The following is a 17,249-nucleotide window of genomic DNA, read 5'->3' on the forward strand; positions in this document are numbered from 1 at the left end:
GATAAAAGGGAGGAAAATGGGACAACTATAATAGCATAATCAATAAAACAAAAACATAATTATAATTTCATGTTTCAATATAAATATATTGGATATTTATGGATATTTATTATTTTTAAGTATTTATGATTCAATATAAATATATGAATATTGAAAAATAAATGTAAACAATAAAGTTGTTACTTTACATTGAATTTAACAAGGCTCAGTTAAAACATAAAGAGAATTTATTTCCTTACACTTTTCTTCCACTTGAAGTTTTCTCGTACACATGACCTCATTCACAAGCTGTTTCCTTGCCTCCTTTTCAAGTTTCAGCTGCTTGTCCTTCTCAGCCAGCTTCTTTGCCTTCTCTTCCTCCAGTATCCTGTCCAGTTCTTTCTCCCGGGCAGTTTCCTCCTCACGGCACTGTGCCAGGTACTGGTGATATATCTTCTGTTCTCTTATCATGTCTTCCTACACAACACAAAAATCACCACGTTACAACGCTTGGGTGTGACAGTGACACTGCAGACGTTTAAAACAGTCGTTTAGAGCTACAATCGTTTAGAGCTCTCAAAGTTTGAAAACGACTACTGAAATATTTACTGATGAAATATTATGTCAAGGGCTTATTTCAAAATATCTGGGAGTGGTGGGGTGATGTGTGGGGGTACAGATGAAACACGGACGGACATCAGCTGATGGTTGTTGAAACGAGGTAAGGGACACATGGGGTTCTTTGTACTGTTTCTCGCATCTATTTGAAATGTTTTAAAATACATTGTTAAGTAAGTTACTTCTCAAAGCAGTTCCAAAATAATTTGCAATTATACAGCTTCATTTTCATGCATTTTAATTTAGGTAGATGAAATCTTAACCTGGTGAAGTCAGTCACTACTACTATTACCGCACTGTCTCTGTGTAGACGACGAGTCAGCCACCTGATACTTTATAACAGCAACTCTCAATCTTAGCTACACTTTGGCATCACCTGGGGAGCTCTAAAAAGTAGCAAGGGCTGAGTCTCTGCTCCAGAGTTTCCTATCTAATGGATAGTGTTTAAGTTTTCCAGGTGATTTTAATGTGCAGCTAAGGTTGTCAACTGGGCTTGATAACAGAGATGTTTCAGCTGGCTCTCCATCCTCCATGGTTTTGTGTTTGTGCTGCTCCATCTGATCTCTGATCTGATCTCTTGTGAGGCTACACAGACCTGAGGCAGGACGAGCAGGGCCTGAGGGTGTAGCTGGACCATCACAATGGCTCGTCTGCATAGTCTCATTCTTACTTAGGAATGAATTTAACGCAGAAAAGCAAACCTTACACTCTTAAAACTAAAAAATATTATTGAAATAAATCAAAGAAGACCTAAATAAATGAAAACATTCTATGTTCATGGATCAGTAGACAATATTGTTAAAATGGTCATTGTCCCCAAATTGGTCTAGAGATTCAAAATAATTTCTATCAAAATCCCAATTGTCTTCTTTGCAGCAATTGGTAAAGTGATCCTAACTTCGTATGAGAATGGAAGGGAGCCAGGATAGCCAAAACAATTGGAAACATAAGAACCAAGTTGAAGGACTCACGTTTCCTGATTCCAAACTCACTGCAGTGATAAAGACACACAAACCTGTGAAGGAGCAGAAGGATGGACATACAGATAATGAAACAGAAGTGAAAGTCCAAAAATAAATCCTCATGTTTACCGTTAATGGATTTCTGACAAGGGCGCCAAGACAATTCCAAAGGGAAGAGGAAGTCCCTCCGGGAAGTGGTGCTGGGAGCCCAGGACGCCCGCGTGCGGGAGGATGGAGCGGGACCTCTGCCTCTCACCACAGACAGACTTCGGCTCAAATAGCGTGTCAAAGGCCCAGATGTGAAAGCTGAAACTGTGTGACTAACAGGAAAACACCTTTGCCATCTGGGCCTAGAAACAGTTTTTTAGAGATGACAGCAAAAGCAGCGAAAGAAAATACAAATTGGACTTTATCAAAATTAAAAACTTTTATACTTCAAAGTTCACCATCAAGAAAGTGGAGTAAGAAAAAATATTTACAAACCGTGTATGTAAGGGAATTTGTAGAACATACAAAGAACTCTCACAACTCAATGATGAAAAGAGAAATAATCCTATTGAAAATTGGGCGAATGACTTGAATAAACTTCTTTAAGAAGTCTATACAATAGACTTCAAGTAGATTTTTCCAAGGAAGATACACAAATGGTCAATAAGCACAGGAAGAGAGACACAACATTGTTAGTCGTTAGGGAAATGCAAATCAAAACCACATTTTATACCATAAAATGACATACCATTTCAGACACACTAGGATGGTTTTAAAAAAAAAAGGGCAAACTGTAAGTACCAATGAGCATGTGAAGAAATCAGAACCCTCATATACTGCTAGTGAGAATGCAAAATGATGGAGCCACTTTGGAAAATAATGTGGCAATTACTCAAAAGCTTAAACATAAGAATTAACCCAGGACTCAGTAATTCTACTCCTAGTTACTTGTCCCAAAGAAACACAAAAACATACCTATGTCCAAACAAAAACTTACACATCAGTGTTAACAGCAACATTATTCACAATAGCCAAAAAGTAGAAACAGCTGAACTATCCATCAGCTGACAAGCGAATGAACAAAATGGGGTGTATCCACACAATGGGGTATTATTCAGCCACATTAAGGAACGAAGTGCTCACCCACAGTACACCATGGATCAGCCTTGAAAACATGCTAAGTGAAAGAAGCCAGTCCAAAGGTCACATCACGTGTGATTTCATGATGCTTGTATATTGTGAACAATTTATAGTAAGAGATACATATTTGGTGATTTGGTTCCCATTTCTGACATAGAGCTCCTAAAACTCTTAGGATTTTCTAAGTAATGAGAGTGGGAAAGGTGTCTTATGTCAATGGGGTGACTTTTGGACAGCACCTCAGGTTGGGGGCTGGTTGCCAGGGGAAGCAACAATGTGTTTAGGGGTTAGAACTCCAGTCCCAACACCCTGATCTCCAGAGGGGAGGAAGGGGCTGGAAGTTAAATCAGTCAGCAACAGCCAGTGACTTAGTCCACCGTGCCTGTGTAATGAAGCCTCCACAAAAATCCAAAAGGAGAGGGTTTGGCGCCCAGGCCGGGGAACCAGAACACTTTTATATTCCACCATGCCGGGTCCCAAACAATGCGAGGACGAAAGCTCCTTTGTCTAGAACCTACTATCTCTTCTTTTGTGTTGATTTGCATCCTTTAATATCCTTTGTAACAAACAGATAATTTAGTGAGTAAATGGGTTTCCTGAGTTCTGTTCGCTGCTCTAGAAAATCAGTCAAGCCCAAGGAGGGGGCCATGGAAACTTCCAATTTATAGCCAGTTGGTCAGAAATACAGGTCACAACCTGAACTTGCAATTGGCATTTGAGTTGTTGGAAGCTCCATTTGCAGCTGGTAGTCAGAAGCACAGTAACAACCTGGGCTTGCAGCTGGTGCCTGAAATAGAGGCTCGTCTTGTAGAACTGAGCCCTTTACGTATGCAATCTGATGCTATCTCTGTGATGCTATCTCTGGGTAAACAGTGTCAGAACTGAGTTGACTTGTAGGACACCCAGCTGATGTCCTGAGCATTGCTTGGAAAACCCCCCACTTCCTCATATTTGAAATTGGGTTCAGAACCCTTAACGCACCACATCATACATCATCAGGGAAACACAAATTAAAACAACAATGAGATCTCATTACACAACTACTGGAATGGCCAAAGTCCAGAACACTGACAACCCCAAATGCTGATGAAAATGTGGAGTAATACGAGCCCTCATTCACTGCTGGTGGGAACGCAAAGTGGTACAGACACTTTGGAAGACTGGCTGGCAGTTTCCTACAAAACTAAACACATTTTTACCATGTGATCCAGCAATAGCTCTCTTTGTATTTACCCAAGTTAAAAACTTATGTCCACACCACAATCTACACGTGAATGGGTACGGCAACCTTGTTCACAACCGCCAAAGCCTGGGGGCAGCCACGGGTGTCTTCCAGCAGGTGAGTGGGTAAACGGTGGCACATCCGCACGATGGAGTATTACTCAGTGATAAACGGATATGAGCGATCAAGCCATGAAAAGATGGGAAATTTAAATGCATACACTTAGTGAAACAAGCCAATCTAAAAAGGCTACATACTGTATGATTCCAACAATATGAGATTCTGGAAAAGGCAAAACTATGGAGCTAGTGTTAGGGCAGTGGAACTGCTCTGTGTGGCGCTGCCATGGCAGACACACGTCCTTGTGCATTAGTCCAAACCCACAGAGTGTCCACCCCCAAGAGTGAGCCTTAATGTAAACTCTGGACTGTGGGTGACAATGACATCAGTGTGGGCTAATCAGCTGTAGCGAACGCGCCCTCTGGCAGGGGATGCTGATGATGAGGGAGCCTGTGCATTTGTGGGGACAGGAGGCTACAGGAAATCTCTATCTTCCGCTCAATTTTGCGGTGAACATAAAACCACTCTAAAAAAATAGTCTATAGAAAATAGTACAATAGGAAAAGCATGACACCCTTAAGAGTTTAACACAAATTTCAAAGGAATAGACAGCTCAATAAACACCGGAATGCTTTTCTCTACCCTCCTTGCCTGATGAAACTTTCCACACCCTCCAAGGTCCAACTCAAATATCGCTTTCTCAGGCATGTCCTCCCCCGTGTGATCCCATCCTGCTACCCCAGTGCCAACGCCACACTATCGACTAGGAGCAATCGAAATTCAGTGATGACCTGAATAATGCGAGGGATCCTGCTGAAACACAGATTCCTTGCCCCTGCCGGGATCTGGGTTTATAGCTTCTGATTCGGGCACCTACGGATTTCTATTTCTACCGTTCTCCGATGCAGCCGATGCTGCACTTAGAGTAGCACTGCCGTGGTTCATTCTGCACGTGGCTGGCTCCTGTAACACTGAGAGCTCAACAAGGAACCCCATCCAGCATGTATGGGGCACCGAATAAATGTCTTACTTTTTTTTGCTTCTTTTTGTCAGCCTCTTCCTGTAAGTCTTGCAAGGCGCTGTGCACGAGCTTCAGGTCCAAGTCCTGCTCTTGTCTGTGTTCCTGCTGAATACGCTCTATCTTCTCTTGGAGGGCTTTCTGCAAAGTCACCCGAATTTCCTGTTTTGTCTTCTGTTTCTTTAGCTTATCCTGCTCATCTTCAAGTTTCACCCGAGCTTTGTCACTTTCCTAGGGGAGAACGCAGTGAAGATAATGCCTCAGTACAGGTGGACAAAACAAACTGACACACTGCACGTAGGAGAACAAAAGGCTTCTTGGAAACACACACGCCTGGAGTTAGAGGGACTGTAAGAAATAAAACACCCCTTTGCGTTGCTCAGTCAGCAAGAAGGCTTTGTGAAATTGCTGTGTAATTATAAAGTAATAAGCAGTTGTCAGGTTCGAAATTCGGAAAAGTGTGAAGAGAAATCACCATTGAACCTAGTACCCAGCACTCAGCACCACTCTCAGCATTTCAGCGCATGGCCTTCTAGGCTGCATTCTTCCATGCACATCTGCACACCTAGATGTGGGCATATTATTAAACCGCAGTAAGAGTCCAAAAACAGAAATGTGCACATCAGCTAAACACACAGACTAGATCTTAAGCATTTTGTTCTTTAAAAGTATTCCCCCATTCCTCCTTCCCTCTCTCTCCCCCTCCCTCCCTCCCTCCCTCCCTCCCTCCCTCTCTCTCGCTCCCCCTCTCCCTCCTTCCCTCTCTTTCCCCCTCCCTCCCTCTCTTTTTAGCTTTCTGACCTTCCTGGCCGGCTTGACTGCCTGGCCAATCAAGCAGTTCTAACTGGGGCGGCAATGCTGTTGAGCACTGTGGGTTTGGTAGAAAACTTGGGAGCAGTACACCAGAGGCACTGGCCCTCCTGTCGGAGCAGTGGGACTCTCCTAGAGGATTAAGGACTGGCCCAGCTGGGACAGGAGATGGCATAGCAATAGTGAGGATGGTATCCAAATGCCAATTTGACTTGATTTAACTGAGATTCACAACAGCCGTGATTAGTGTTTTGTGAGAGGGGAGTTGTAACTGCCAGACTTTTCCGCTAATGCCATGAGCAGTAAATCCAACTGAATTGTAAGGGCCAGATGTGATGATTGAAGTGAAAATACTCTGCGGCATCCGAGGAAAAGCAGTGGGCATCAGACATGAGAGTCGGGGGAAGAGCAGGCCACACTTCGTTCACAGTGCGCTTGACCTCGGCAGCAGGAGGCCGTCGGCCAGACCCAGACTGTATGGTAGGTAGGGGTGGGGTGGGGGAAACTGCCCAAGATCAAGAGACCTCGGGGCGGTTTACCATGTTTTGGTTTCACCAGGATAGTTCTGATCTTACACCTGTTGTGCCCATGTAACGAACTTATTGCGCCCCTTTCAACCTGAAATGAGTGATATACAACCACTCTTTCTAAAACAGACTTAAAACAACCATATTTGGAGTTGGATTTAAATGTCAAATAACTGAGACAATGATGGAAACTTGACGCTGACTTTAGATGGTAAAAATGAATTATTTTCAATACTTTTGGTCTGACATTGGCATTGCATAAGAAAATGTCCTGAATTATGTTGTTGTTGAGATGCACCAGGGGAAATACGATGTCTGGGATGTGTTTTAAAACAAAGACCGAGGGGATGGGAAGGACAGAGGAAGCCAATATGGCAAAACGTGGGAGCCACCAGAACCGGGAGACAGGCACAGAGGGGCTCACTCAACTTTCCACCTCTGTGCATTAAAAAAATGTTCACAATAAAACATTTTAAAAGGTCAAAATTACATAACTTTCTCAAAAGCACAACAAAATAGTGATAAAGAATGTATCGGCAGCTGCCAGGAGTTAGGCTTGTGAGAGGTTATAACTGTAAGGGAGTAGCTGGAAGGAGCTCCTTTGGGTGACGGAACGGCCCTGGGTCCCGACCTTGGGAGTGGCTGCATAAATCTATCCACGTTCCTGTGTCACATCCTTTACGATAAACCACTAACGGTACATACAGACAGCACTTTCGTGAGAACCTCTGACTGTGTAGCCAAGTTGGACGGCAGTATAGGCAGCCCAGGGGCCCACTACTTGTGACTGGCGGTCTTAGGAGCCTGAGCCCGTACACCTGCTGAGTCCGGCACCATCTCTGGATGGTGTCAGAATTGAACCAAATTATAGGACACCTAGCTGATGTCCACACAGAGTCAGAGAATTGTTTGGTGCAGGAAAAAGACTCGCACATGTGGTGTCCGAAGTGCTGAGTGAGAATGGCTCCCAGGTGTCTGACACCAGAGGGCGGGGCCATGAGGCAGGGGAGGGCCGCCAGTCTGGTTTTCTCAGAGAGGCTAAAATATGTAGACATCTTCTAGAAAACACGTCAAAGGAAAACCACCTGAAACCCAGAGAAGGCGTCTAGCTTTCCTTTGACTTTTTTTATGGTTCCACATTTCAAGACTTAGGATTCCCCAGGAAAATAATACCTTTTTCCTAAATTTAGTGGTAATAATGTATCAGTTGTTGAAAGCTTTATACACATATAAAATTGCTACTTTTTCAAGTGCTTTCACACACTTTCAGTGGAAACTAATTTCTATGCAGTAGGGGAGTGATTTTCAACCTGTTTCATCTCATGGCACACATAAACTAAAATTCTGCAGCACATCAAAAAATATACTTCTTACTGATCTGACAAAAAATAGATATAATTTTGATTCATTCACACTAGATGGCTACTGTTGTGTTGACTGTTGTCATTTTTTCTTTGACAGCCTAAGGGGGAAAAGGTCAGTACCTGTAACTAAATAGTCAGGTGTTGCATGTTTTACAAACTCTTGCGGTGCCCGGGTTGAAAATGGCTGCAGTGGGGGCAGCAACAGTCTCGTTGGAACAAAATTGTTGACTTGGGAGACCAGTGGGTTACAGTAGCTGTTGTATGGCACTTCTTCACAGGATTTGGAAACTGTCAATTTGCATATTAAAGAACAGAGGATGTGGCCAAATTGTCACTAGTCCTCCACAGCACTGCCAATGATTGTCCCATATCATCCTCCCTGCCCCGCCCTGCAAACACATGGCTTTTCCCTCATTTTTCTAAAGAAACTGAGACACAGTAGTTCAGTAACTTGCCCTATGCAATGGGACAGCTGGGCCCTGAAGCCCAAGGCTCCTGTGTTGTTGCCCTGCGAACGGGCCCAGACCGTTAGGCAAACAGGACGTGAAGTGCGTCCTGCACCCACTCAGCTGACCCTCCCAGGACGAGCACTTTAAAGGGCCCACCACCAGGCGCGCCTCCTCTTCCTTCAGCTGCTGCACCGCCAGCCTCTGCGCCTGCAGGGCGGTGATCTGGGCGTTCAGCCCCAGGCGCGTGTTCTCCACCAGCTCCTTCTGTCTCCTCGCCTCTTCGCTGTCCCGCTTCTCCTTGGCTAATCGGTCTTCCTCCCAGAGCTTTGAGAACATCTGCTCTTCTACCACTTTTTGCCTTTTCAGCTCCTTATTAAACTCGATCTGGGCTTTCCGTTCCTCGCACACCTTCTCCTGATGGATACAAGACAACTGGACGCGGAGCTCTTCACAGCGTTCCCTGAAAGGAGAATTTGAAAGTGGCAAAGGCAAATCTTCCATGAGACACTCCTCTATTTGGGCACATGTCTGCACAGTCAGAAACTGAAGAAGGAAAGTAAAGGGCCTGAGTGTAGGCCATCTGAGCAGAGAAAGTATGTGAGGGAGCAGCAGGGAGGTGGGCGCCATGACGTCACAGACAAAATACTGGCACTGAGTCAGACAGCACAGGCTTGGAAACCCAGTTTTGACATTTCCTGTGTGACCTTGGATCAAAAACTTGACCTACATTTTTTTTAAAAATCTGTAGAACAACTGTCTTTTAAGGTTCTGGTGTCAGAGATAACAGATGTAAATGCCTGGTGAATGAATAACAAGAGTTCAATAAGGGGTAACTATGATTATTACTGTGGAGGAAACAGCAGAGAGGTGGGCCCATTAGGCTTTGGTAGGAAGAGACCCCACACGCACACCCAGGAAACATCCAAGGGGCGAGGCGGCACACCCCAGGGGAGCTCCCCCATCGCCCCGGGACTCCTGGCCGGGCACATGTCCACTGACGGGGTTCTGCCAGCGCGGCCTCTTCACACCCAGGCTTCTCTCACCGTTCAGGAAGGAATGCTCTCTCCCTAAGTGTTCGGACCTCACCCTTTCTTTCAGTCTTGCTATCTCCACTTCTTCAAAAGTTCTGCATTGAGCCCCCTGATATTCAGCAATGTCTACACTTCAGAATTACTGAGGGGTACGTTCAAAATCCCCACTTCTTCCCCCACCCCACTCCCAGGCCAGCCTAGTTCAATCAGAAACCTGGGGCGGCACACAGGCTTCTGCGCTCTTCCAGAGCGCTCAGGAGGCTCTGGCACACAGCCAACTCATAAGGACCCCGTTGAAGGCAAAGTCTATAAATATCAAGTCTCCCTGGTTTCTAAATAAAATTCAGCACCAAGAAACTGGAGTTGGAGAATAGGCTCAATATGGAAATTTTGATGAAATTTTAATCTCTAAGACCAAAAGACATAAGTCTAAACTCTCATTGCAAGACTGATCAATACCTCACAAATTGACATTTATCAAACACTGTTGAGTGCTGTTCACCATTTGATGAGGATTTATCTCATTTCCCTACATAGCCTGGATTCACTTTGAGTGCTGGGACTAAGGACTATATTTCAGGAATATATACCCCACACTACCTACCCAGCACCCAGTAAATAACTGCTGGTTTCACTGATATATAGTTAGGCTTGTTAGGAACATTAATGATTACCAGCAGTTACCTAAGGCTCAGGAGGTAACAGAAGCTCAAAACACTAGGTTAGCAAACAAAACAAAACACTTCAACACTGAAAAATGAATTCATCTGTCTGAAATTCATCAGTGAAATTCAATCAGAATTGACTATGGCAATTTATTAAACTCCTTCCCAATCCTATGATTCATACCCTAAAAAAAATATTCAATTAAAACATATCTAGAACAACAATGAGATCCACTCACCCCAGTCAGAATGGCTATCATCAATAAATCAACAAACAACAAGTGTTGGCAAGGATGTAGAGAAAAAGAACACTTGTGCACTGTTGGTGGGAATGCAGATTGGTGCAGCCACCTATGGAAAACAGTACAAAGATTCCTAAAAATATTAAAAATGGAACTGCCTTATGACCCAGCAATTCCACTTCTGGGTATATATCCAAAGAAACCCAAAACACTAATCTGAAAGAATATATGCACCTCTATGTTCATTGCAGCGTTATTTACAGTAGCCTACATACAGAAGCAACCCAAGTGTCCGTTAACAGATAAGTGGACAAAAAAAGCTGTGGCATACACACACACACACACACACACACACACACACACACACACAGGAATCTTAAACATAATCAGAATGAAATCTTAACATTTGTGACAGCATAGATGGTCTCAAAGGTTATTATGTTCAGTGAAATAAGTCAGAGAAAGACAAATACCATATGACTTCACTTATATGTGGAGTCTAAAGAAAAAATAAACAAACAAAACTGATAGAGACTTACAGACACAGAAAACAGACTGAGAGTTGCCAGAGGGGAGGGCACTTAGGGGACTGGGTGAAAAAGTTTAAGAGATTAAGAAGTACACACTGGTAGTTGCAGAATAGTCACGGGGATATAAAGTACAGCATAGGAAATAAAGTTCATAATATTGCAATAACTATGTCTGGTACCATGTGGGTACCTGAAATATTGAGGGAGGGAGTCACTTTGTAAAGTACACGATTATCTAACCACTATGCTGTGCATCTGAAACTAACACAAAATGATATTAAATGTAAACTGTAATTGAAAAATTAAAAATTTTAAAAATAAATATATAATAAAAATCTAAGACCTAAGAATAACAAGTATGGCCTATTATATTTTTGCTTTTAAGGAGAATAATCTCCTTCTTCCTAAATACAAAACTAATACATGTTCATTACAGAAAAACTGAAAAATATAAAAGATATGAAGACACTAAAAAAACTTGATTCCACTGCCAAGAAATAACTGCTATTAGATTATTAGTATTTCTTTCCAATCTTGTGTATGTGCATTTTTACTAGAATTGGGGTTGTTCTATATAACTATACATCTATATCAATATCTCCTTATATCTTAATTTTTCTACCTAATATTATATTAGAAATGTTTCCTCCCTGACCGATGTGTCTCAGTTGGGCATCATCTCACAAAGCAAAAGGTTGTGGGTTCCATTCCCAGTCAGGGCACATGCCTGTGTTGCTGGTTCAGTCCCTGGTTGGGGCATGTATGAGAAGCAACCAATTGATGTTTCTCTCTCACATCGATGTTTCTCTTCCTCTCTTTCCCCCTCTCTTCCCTCTCTTTAAAAATAAATAAATAAAATCCTAAGAGGAAAAAAAACTGTTTCCTCAGCAAGTGGGGGCTAGGTGGAGGTGGACAAAGGGGAAAACAGTGGAAACAACTGTAATAGTATAAACAATAAAAAATAAAGAAAAAAAGAAGACAGTAAAAAAATGTTTTCTCAGGAAATATTCTTAAAAATAATTCCTAACTTCAAAAACTTATTAGTTTACTAAGCTGTGTAATATAGGCTGGAAGCTATGAACATATCATGCTGTACTGATCATTTCCTTTTTTGATGAACATATAGGTTACTTCCTTTTTAAAATTTATTTATTGATTTTAGAGAGAAAAAAATATTGATTTGTTCTTCCACTTATTTATGCATTCATTGGTTGCTTCTTGTATTAGCCCTGACCAGGGATTGAACTTGCAACCTTGGCATATTGGGATGATGCTCTAACCAACTGACCTACCCAGCCAGGGCTATATAGGTTACTTCTGACTTCTATTATAACATTGTAATGAACATTCTTTTTTTTTTTAAGATTTTATTTATTTATAGAGAGAGGGAAAAGGAGGGAAAAAGAGAGGGAGAGAAACATCAAGTGTGTGGTTGCCTCTCACATGGCCCCAACTGGGGACCTGGCCCACAACCCAGGCATGTGCCCTGACTGGGAATTGAACTGGCAACCCTTTGGTTTGCAGCCCACGCTCAATCCACTGAGCTACAGCAGCCACGGTACAGTGAATATTCTTACATGTACCTCTTTCTGCTTATCTTTGATGATTTCCTTAAGGTGATCCCCTTCCTTACTATAAAATCAGAGTACAAAAACGTTAAGGCAGTTGATGCCTGCTGCTAAAAAAGCCTGAAATAACACTGTATGAAGGTGCACATATCAACTATGTCTTCAGATCAGTAGCTCTTTAAAATTTTTTGATTATGTATCCCTTTCAGTAAAAAATTCTAAGTACCCACAAATATGATTATTATTTATAAACTGTATGCAGTTGTCACTATAACATAAATTATTAAATATGTGCAAAAAATTAAAATTAAAAGGAGATAAAAAATGAACATCGGATATTTTCTCCCTACATTCTATAGATTCTCCTACTCACTTGACCTTAGGAACCCCTGAGGGATGCTCTCTTTTTATCAATAATATTGGATAAGTAGAATAGCTATCTCCCTACATCAAATATCATTAATAAAGAGGACAGCTTTCTGTTTGTGAGTGCTTTATGTGACACTTTCACACATAAAATCTTACTTCATACTCAGGAGTACACTATAACTTAGACATAGCAGCCAGTATTATCCCCATTGCGGAGTTAGAGCAATCAAAACTCAAGGAGCCTGTGTCTTCCTAAAACATATGACCTGCAGCAGTAATATTATTAGCAAGTTATTGAGTTTTTATTTGCCAGGCATTGTTCTAAGCACTTTACATATATGAATTCTTATAATCTTGATAAGAACCAATGTTGCAGTGAACATTATTGTAAGTTCATTTTCATCATTATCATCACCCCCAGTTTACAGAGAAGTAAAGGAGGCACAGAGCAGTTAAGCGTCATGGGTGAGTTCACACATTTCATATGTGTAAGCATGGGAGAGAAAACCTGGCAGGCTGGCCCTGGAGTTTAGGTTCTTTGGTACTTCGTTATATCACCTCTGCCAGTAAGTAAAAGGGACAAGACTGCCTTCAAGAGTTCTGACTATGCATCTTAGGGTATTTGTTTAACAAAGAACACCCCAAAACAAAACAAAGCCAAAAGCTGTCTACCTTAATCTGTGGTAGGTCCAATCACTAACTGTGTATAAATATAAGACATTAAAAAGAAAATCACAGTGTACCAAAAGCATGATCCATAAAAGAAATAGTGATAAATTGGATTTCATCAAACTTAAAATGTTTTTCTCTGAAACACCCTGTTAAGAGAATAAAAAGCAAGCTACAGATTAGGAAAAAATATTTCCAAATCATGTATCCACACCAAGGACTCATATCCAGAATACATAAAGAACTCTCAAAACTTAATGAGCTAATCCAATCAGACAATGGGCAAAAGACATAAAGAGACACTTCACCGAAGAGGATGATATACAGATGGCAAATAAGCACACGAACAGTTGCTCAGCACCACCAGCCACTAGGGAAATACAGAATGGCCCATTGACATTCATTTGCTAGTGTCCCCTTTGTCCCTCACAGCGTCTTCTCCTCCAGCAGCCCGTAGGGAGTATCTGAGCCCTACTGAGGACAGGAGGCGAGGCTAAACTTCAGAAAGGGCAGAACGTCCAAGTCTAACCCAGTTTTTGTTACTACAAGATTGGAAACCTAGTAAAATTCGTACCTGTGGAACTCAAATTACCCATCTGCCAGATGCGGAGCAGCAAGCTCATTCTGGTCGTAAGCATTTCTGCTCCCCTTTTCTTCCCCGGCCGGCATAGCAGCTCCCCAAGCCCTGAAACTTCCCATTCCCTCTAGTTTTAGCAGTCTAACTTACCTTGTTAGCTGCTGAACCTGCAATTTGCACGCACTACTCACTGCAATATCCCCTCTTGGGTCTCTACTAGGAGGACTTAGGGCAGCCTATGTAATTAAGAACAACTTCATGGCAGAGAGAGAGAGGAGATGGGAAAAGCTTTATCTCTGAACCATGTGTCTTGACCCCTCCACATGCTTGGTTTTGTTTCTTTCTCACATCTGTTGACCTTTGGATTTCTCACCTATTCAAATTTCACGTGCTGTGAAAAATGAACTCTCATAGCCCTGGCTGGTATGGCTCAGTGGATTGAGCACCAGCCTATGAACCAAAGGGTCACCAGTTTGATTCCTAGTCAGGGCACATTCCTGGGTTGCGGGCCAGGTCCCTAGGTGGAGGCATGCAAGAGGCAACCACACATTGATATTTCTCTCCCTCTCTTTCCCTCTGTCTAAAAGTAAATAAATAACATATTTTAAAGGATGAATTCTTATTTTCCTTCTGTTTTCTACTATAAACTCAGAGTTTACATTTTACTTTATCTTGGACCACTCTGCTCCTGATCTAGAGTAACACCGTATACACCTGCTGCATTCATACTCGGTGACCTGACAGCCTAAGTGACATTCTTTTTTTTTTTTTTTAAGATTTTTTTTTAATTTATTTATTTTTAGGGAGGGAAGGGGGGGGAGAGAGAGAGAGAGAGAGAAACATCAATGTGCGGTTGCTGGGGGTTATGGCCTGCAACCCAGGAATGTACCCTGGCTGGGAATCGAACCTGGGACACTTTGGTTCCCAGCCTGCGCTCAATCCACTGAGCTACGCCAGCCAGGGCGTGACATTCTTTTTTTGTTAAGCCACTCAGTAATAATAGCAACCCTTCTCAAACACTTCCAAAAAACAGAATAAGAGAGAACACTTCCAAACTCATTTACAAAGCCAGCACTACCTTGGCACCAAAGCTGGAGATACGGACACTACAAGAAAAGAAAATTACAGCCCAATATTCCTGATGAACACAGATGCAATAAAATACTAGCAAGTCGAATTGAAGAGCACATTAAAAGGATCATATACCATGATCAAGAGTGATTTATCCCTGGGATGCAAGGATGATTCAACATATGCAAACCAATGCATGTGACAAACATCTTAACAGAAGGAAGGATAAAAATTATATGATAATCTCAGTAGATGTAGAAAAAGCATTTGACAAATCCATGATAAAAAAATTTTTTTCAACATATTAGGTAGAGACAGAAAGTAGCTCAACACAATAAGGCCATATATGACAGGTCCTTAGTGACCATCACATTCAACCATGGAAAGGTAAAGGCTTTTCCTCAAAAATCAGGAAGAAAACAAGGGTGCCCACTCTTCCCACTTTTTCCACCATAGCACCTGCACGAATGAGTGTGGAGGACGTTATACTCAATGAAATAAACCAGACAGGGAAAGACAAAGAGCCTATGGTCTCACTTCCATGTGGAGTCTGAAAGCACAAAACACAGAGCTGAACACGTAGAAACAGAGAGGAGCATGTGCGTGCCCAGGGGACAGGTGGAGGGGAAAGGGGAGAAGTTGGTCACAGAGCACCAACTTTGAGTTAGAAAATGGGTAAGTTCTGGGGAATCTACTGAGCTGAGTGGAGACTATAAGCAATAATACTGTATTGTATACTTGAAATTTGTTGAGAGTAGATCTTAAGTGTTCTTAACACAAAATAAGACAAAAATCCTCAGTGCTGCATTATACAATGATGTGTATATAATCACCAAGATTTAGAAATGCAACTACTGGCTATACTCTGTTAAGGCTATACTTTACTGAAAATTAACACTCCTAAATCTTTTTTATTTTTATTATTTATTTATTTATTTTTATCTTCACCTGAAGATATTTTTTCATTGCTTCAGAGACAGAGGACAGGAGAGAGACAAACAGAGACATCGATAAGATACAGAAACATTGATTGGTTGCCCTCTCGTATGTGTCCCAACCAGGGATCGAATCTGCAGCCTGGGTATGTGCCCTGACTGGGGATCAAACATGCAACATTTTGGTCTATGGGATGATGTTCCAACCAACCCTGGCCAAATCCTTTTCTCTTTTTTTTAAGATTTTACTTATTTTATTTTTAGACAGAGGGGAAAGGAAGAAGAGGAAGAGAAAGATCAATGTGTGGCTGCCTCCCACACACCTCCCCCTACTGGGGACTTGGCCCACAACCCAGGCATGTGCCCTGACTGGGAATCGAACTTGTGACCTTTTGGTTTGCTGGCCAGTGCTCAATCCACAGAGCCATACCAGCCAGGGCTCCCACATCCTTTTCAATGCCCAGATTCTGTGTGTGTGTTTTTCCGACATCAATACCTGAATTGCTGGTCTAGCTTTTCAGCCACAAAATCCTGTCTCTCTTTTTCTTTCTTCTCCTTTAATAATTTTATTTTCTCTTTCATTTTATCTTTTCTCTCCTCAATTGTTTCTTCTTTCAATTGCATTTCAGTGAAATACTTATTTTCTTCTGATGCTAAAAGCTCACGGAGCCTGAAACAAAATGATAAACAAAGAAAAAACTGTGATGCCACATGTACCGTTTTACTGATTTTTATTATATTAAATTTGATTTCAGAAGTTCATGTCTATAAGTTTTGGAAGAAGAAAAAGACCAATGCGGTCTTCCATAAAAGAAAACTGGCTGCCATTTCAAGCGATGAAGACACTGATCTGGGCCGTGTTCTATCTGATCCCACACGGATGAGATCTGCAATGTGCACCTTCAACAAAAGATGTGAATTAAAGTAACAAAATATAAAGCAGTTATTCTTTTGCTATCATGATAACGTAGGCTATTACAAGTGAAAATATAAGCAATAATTATTGACTTGGCAGGAATATGAATATCTTGGCCATGATTCTCACTATAGAATTCACTTGATTTTTTTTGATTGGTTGATCTCAGGTTGTGGTTTTAGGGCTATTGCGTGAGTCTTGGCCATCGGGTTTGTAAGCCTTACTTATTTCGTCTTTCTTCAGTGTTGATGATAAACCCTTGCATGGCATCCTTGACTCTTGCTTTCACAAGACTCTTCACAAATTTGCGGTCATTCTGCTGGTACCAGTCAACTTTCGAGCGATCCCGCTCTATTGACTTAATGGAATCCAAAACAGCCTGATGTTTCTGATAGTTGCGTCGGATTCTTTCAAGATGCTGCTCAACTCTATGGCCTTTGGGAGGCTTGGCTCTCTGAAAACAAATAACAACCATCACTTTTGATAGATCCAAAATCAATCACATATGTTTTTAAGATTTTATTTATTAACTTTTAGAG

At 41.8% G+C, this 17,249-nt stretch overlaps 1 protein-coding gene across 2 annotated transcripts in view; it reads right to left on the reverse strand.

The window, feature by feature from the left end:
* CFAP53 (cilia and flagella associated protein 53) overlaps nucleotides 1–17,249 on the reverse strand; it is a 33,186-nt gene that overhangs the window by 6,867 nt on the left and 9,070 nt on the right. For both annotated transcript variants that reach the window (XM_045849925.1, XM_045849926.1), the window contains 5 exons: nucleotides 16,935–17,164; nucleotides 16,291–16,464; nucleotides 8,294–8,597; nucleotides 5,000–5,218; nucleotides 240–456 (listed from right to left, as the gene is read on the reverse strand). In XM_045849925.1, the coding sequence (XP_045705881.1) occupies nucleotides 240–456; nucleotides 5,000–5,218; nucleotides 8,294–8,597; nucleotides 16,291–16,464; nucleotides 16,935–17,164 (1,144 nt within the window). The remainder of the gene's footprint in view (nucleotides 1–239; nucleotides 457–4,999; nucleotides 5,219–8,293; nucleotides 8,598–16,290; nucleotides 16,465–16,934; nucleotides 17,165–17,249) is intronic.

This window comes from Phyllostomus hastatus, unplaced genomic scaffold (assembly GCF_019186645.2).
Source record: "Phyllostomus hastatus isolate PE091 unplaced genomic scaffold, TTU_PhHast_1.1 phas_contig_80, whole genome shotgun sequence".
NCBI classification, from domain to species: domain Eukaryota; kingdom Metazoa; phylum Chordata; class Mammalia; order Chiroptera; family Phyllostomidae; genus Phyllostomus; species Phyllostomus hastatus.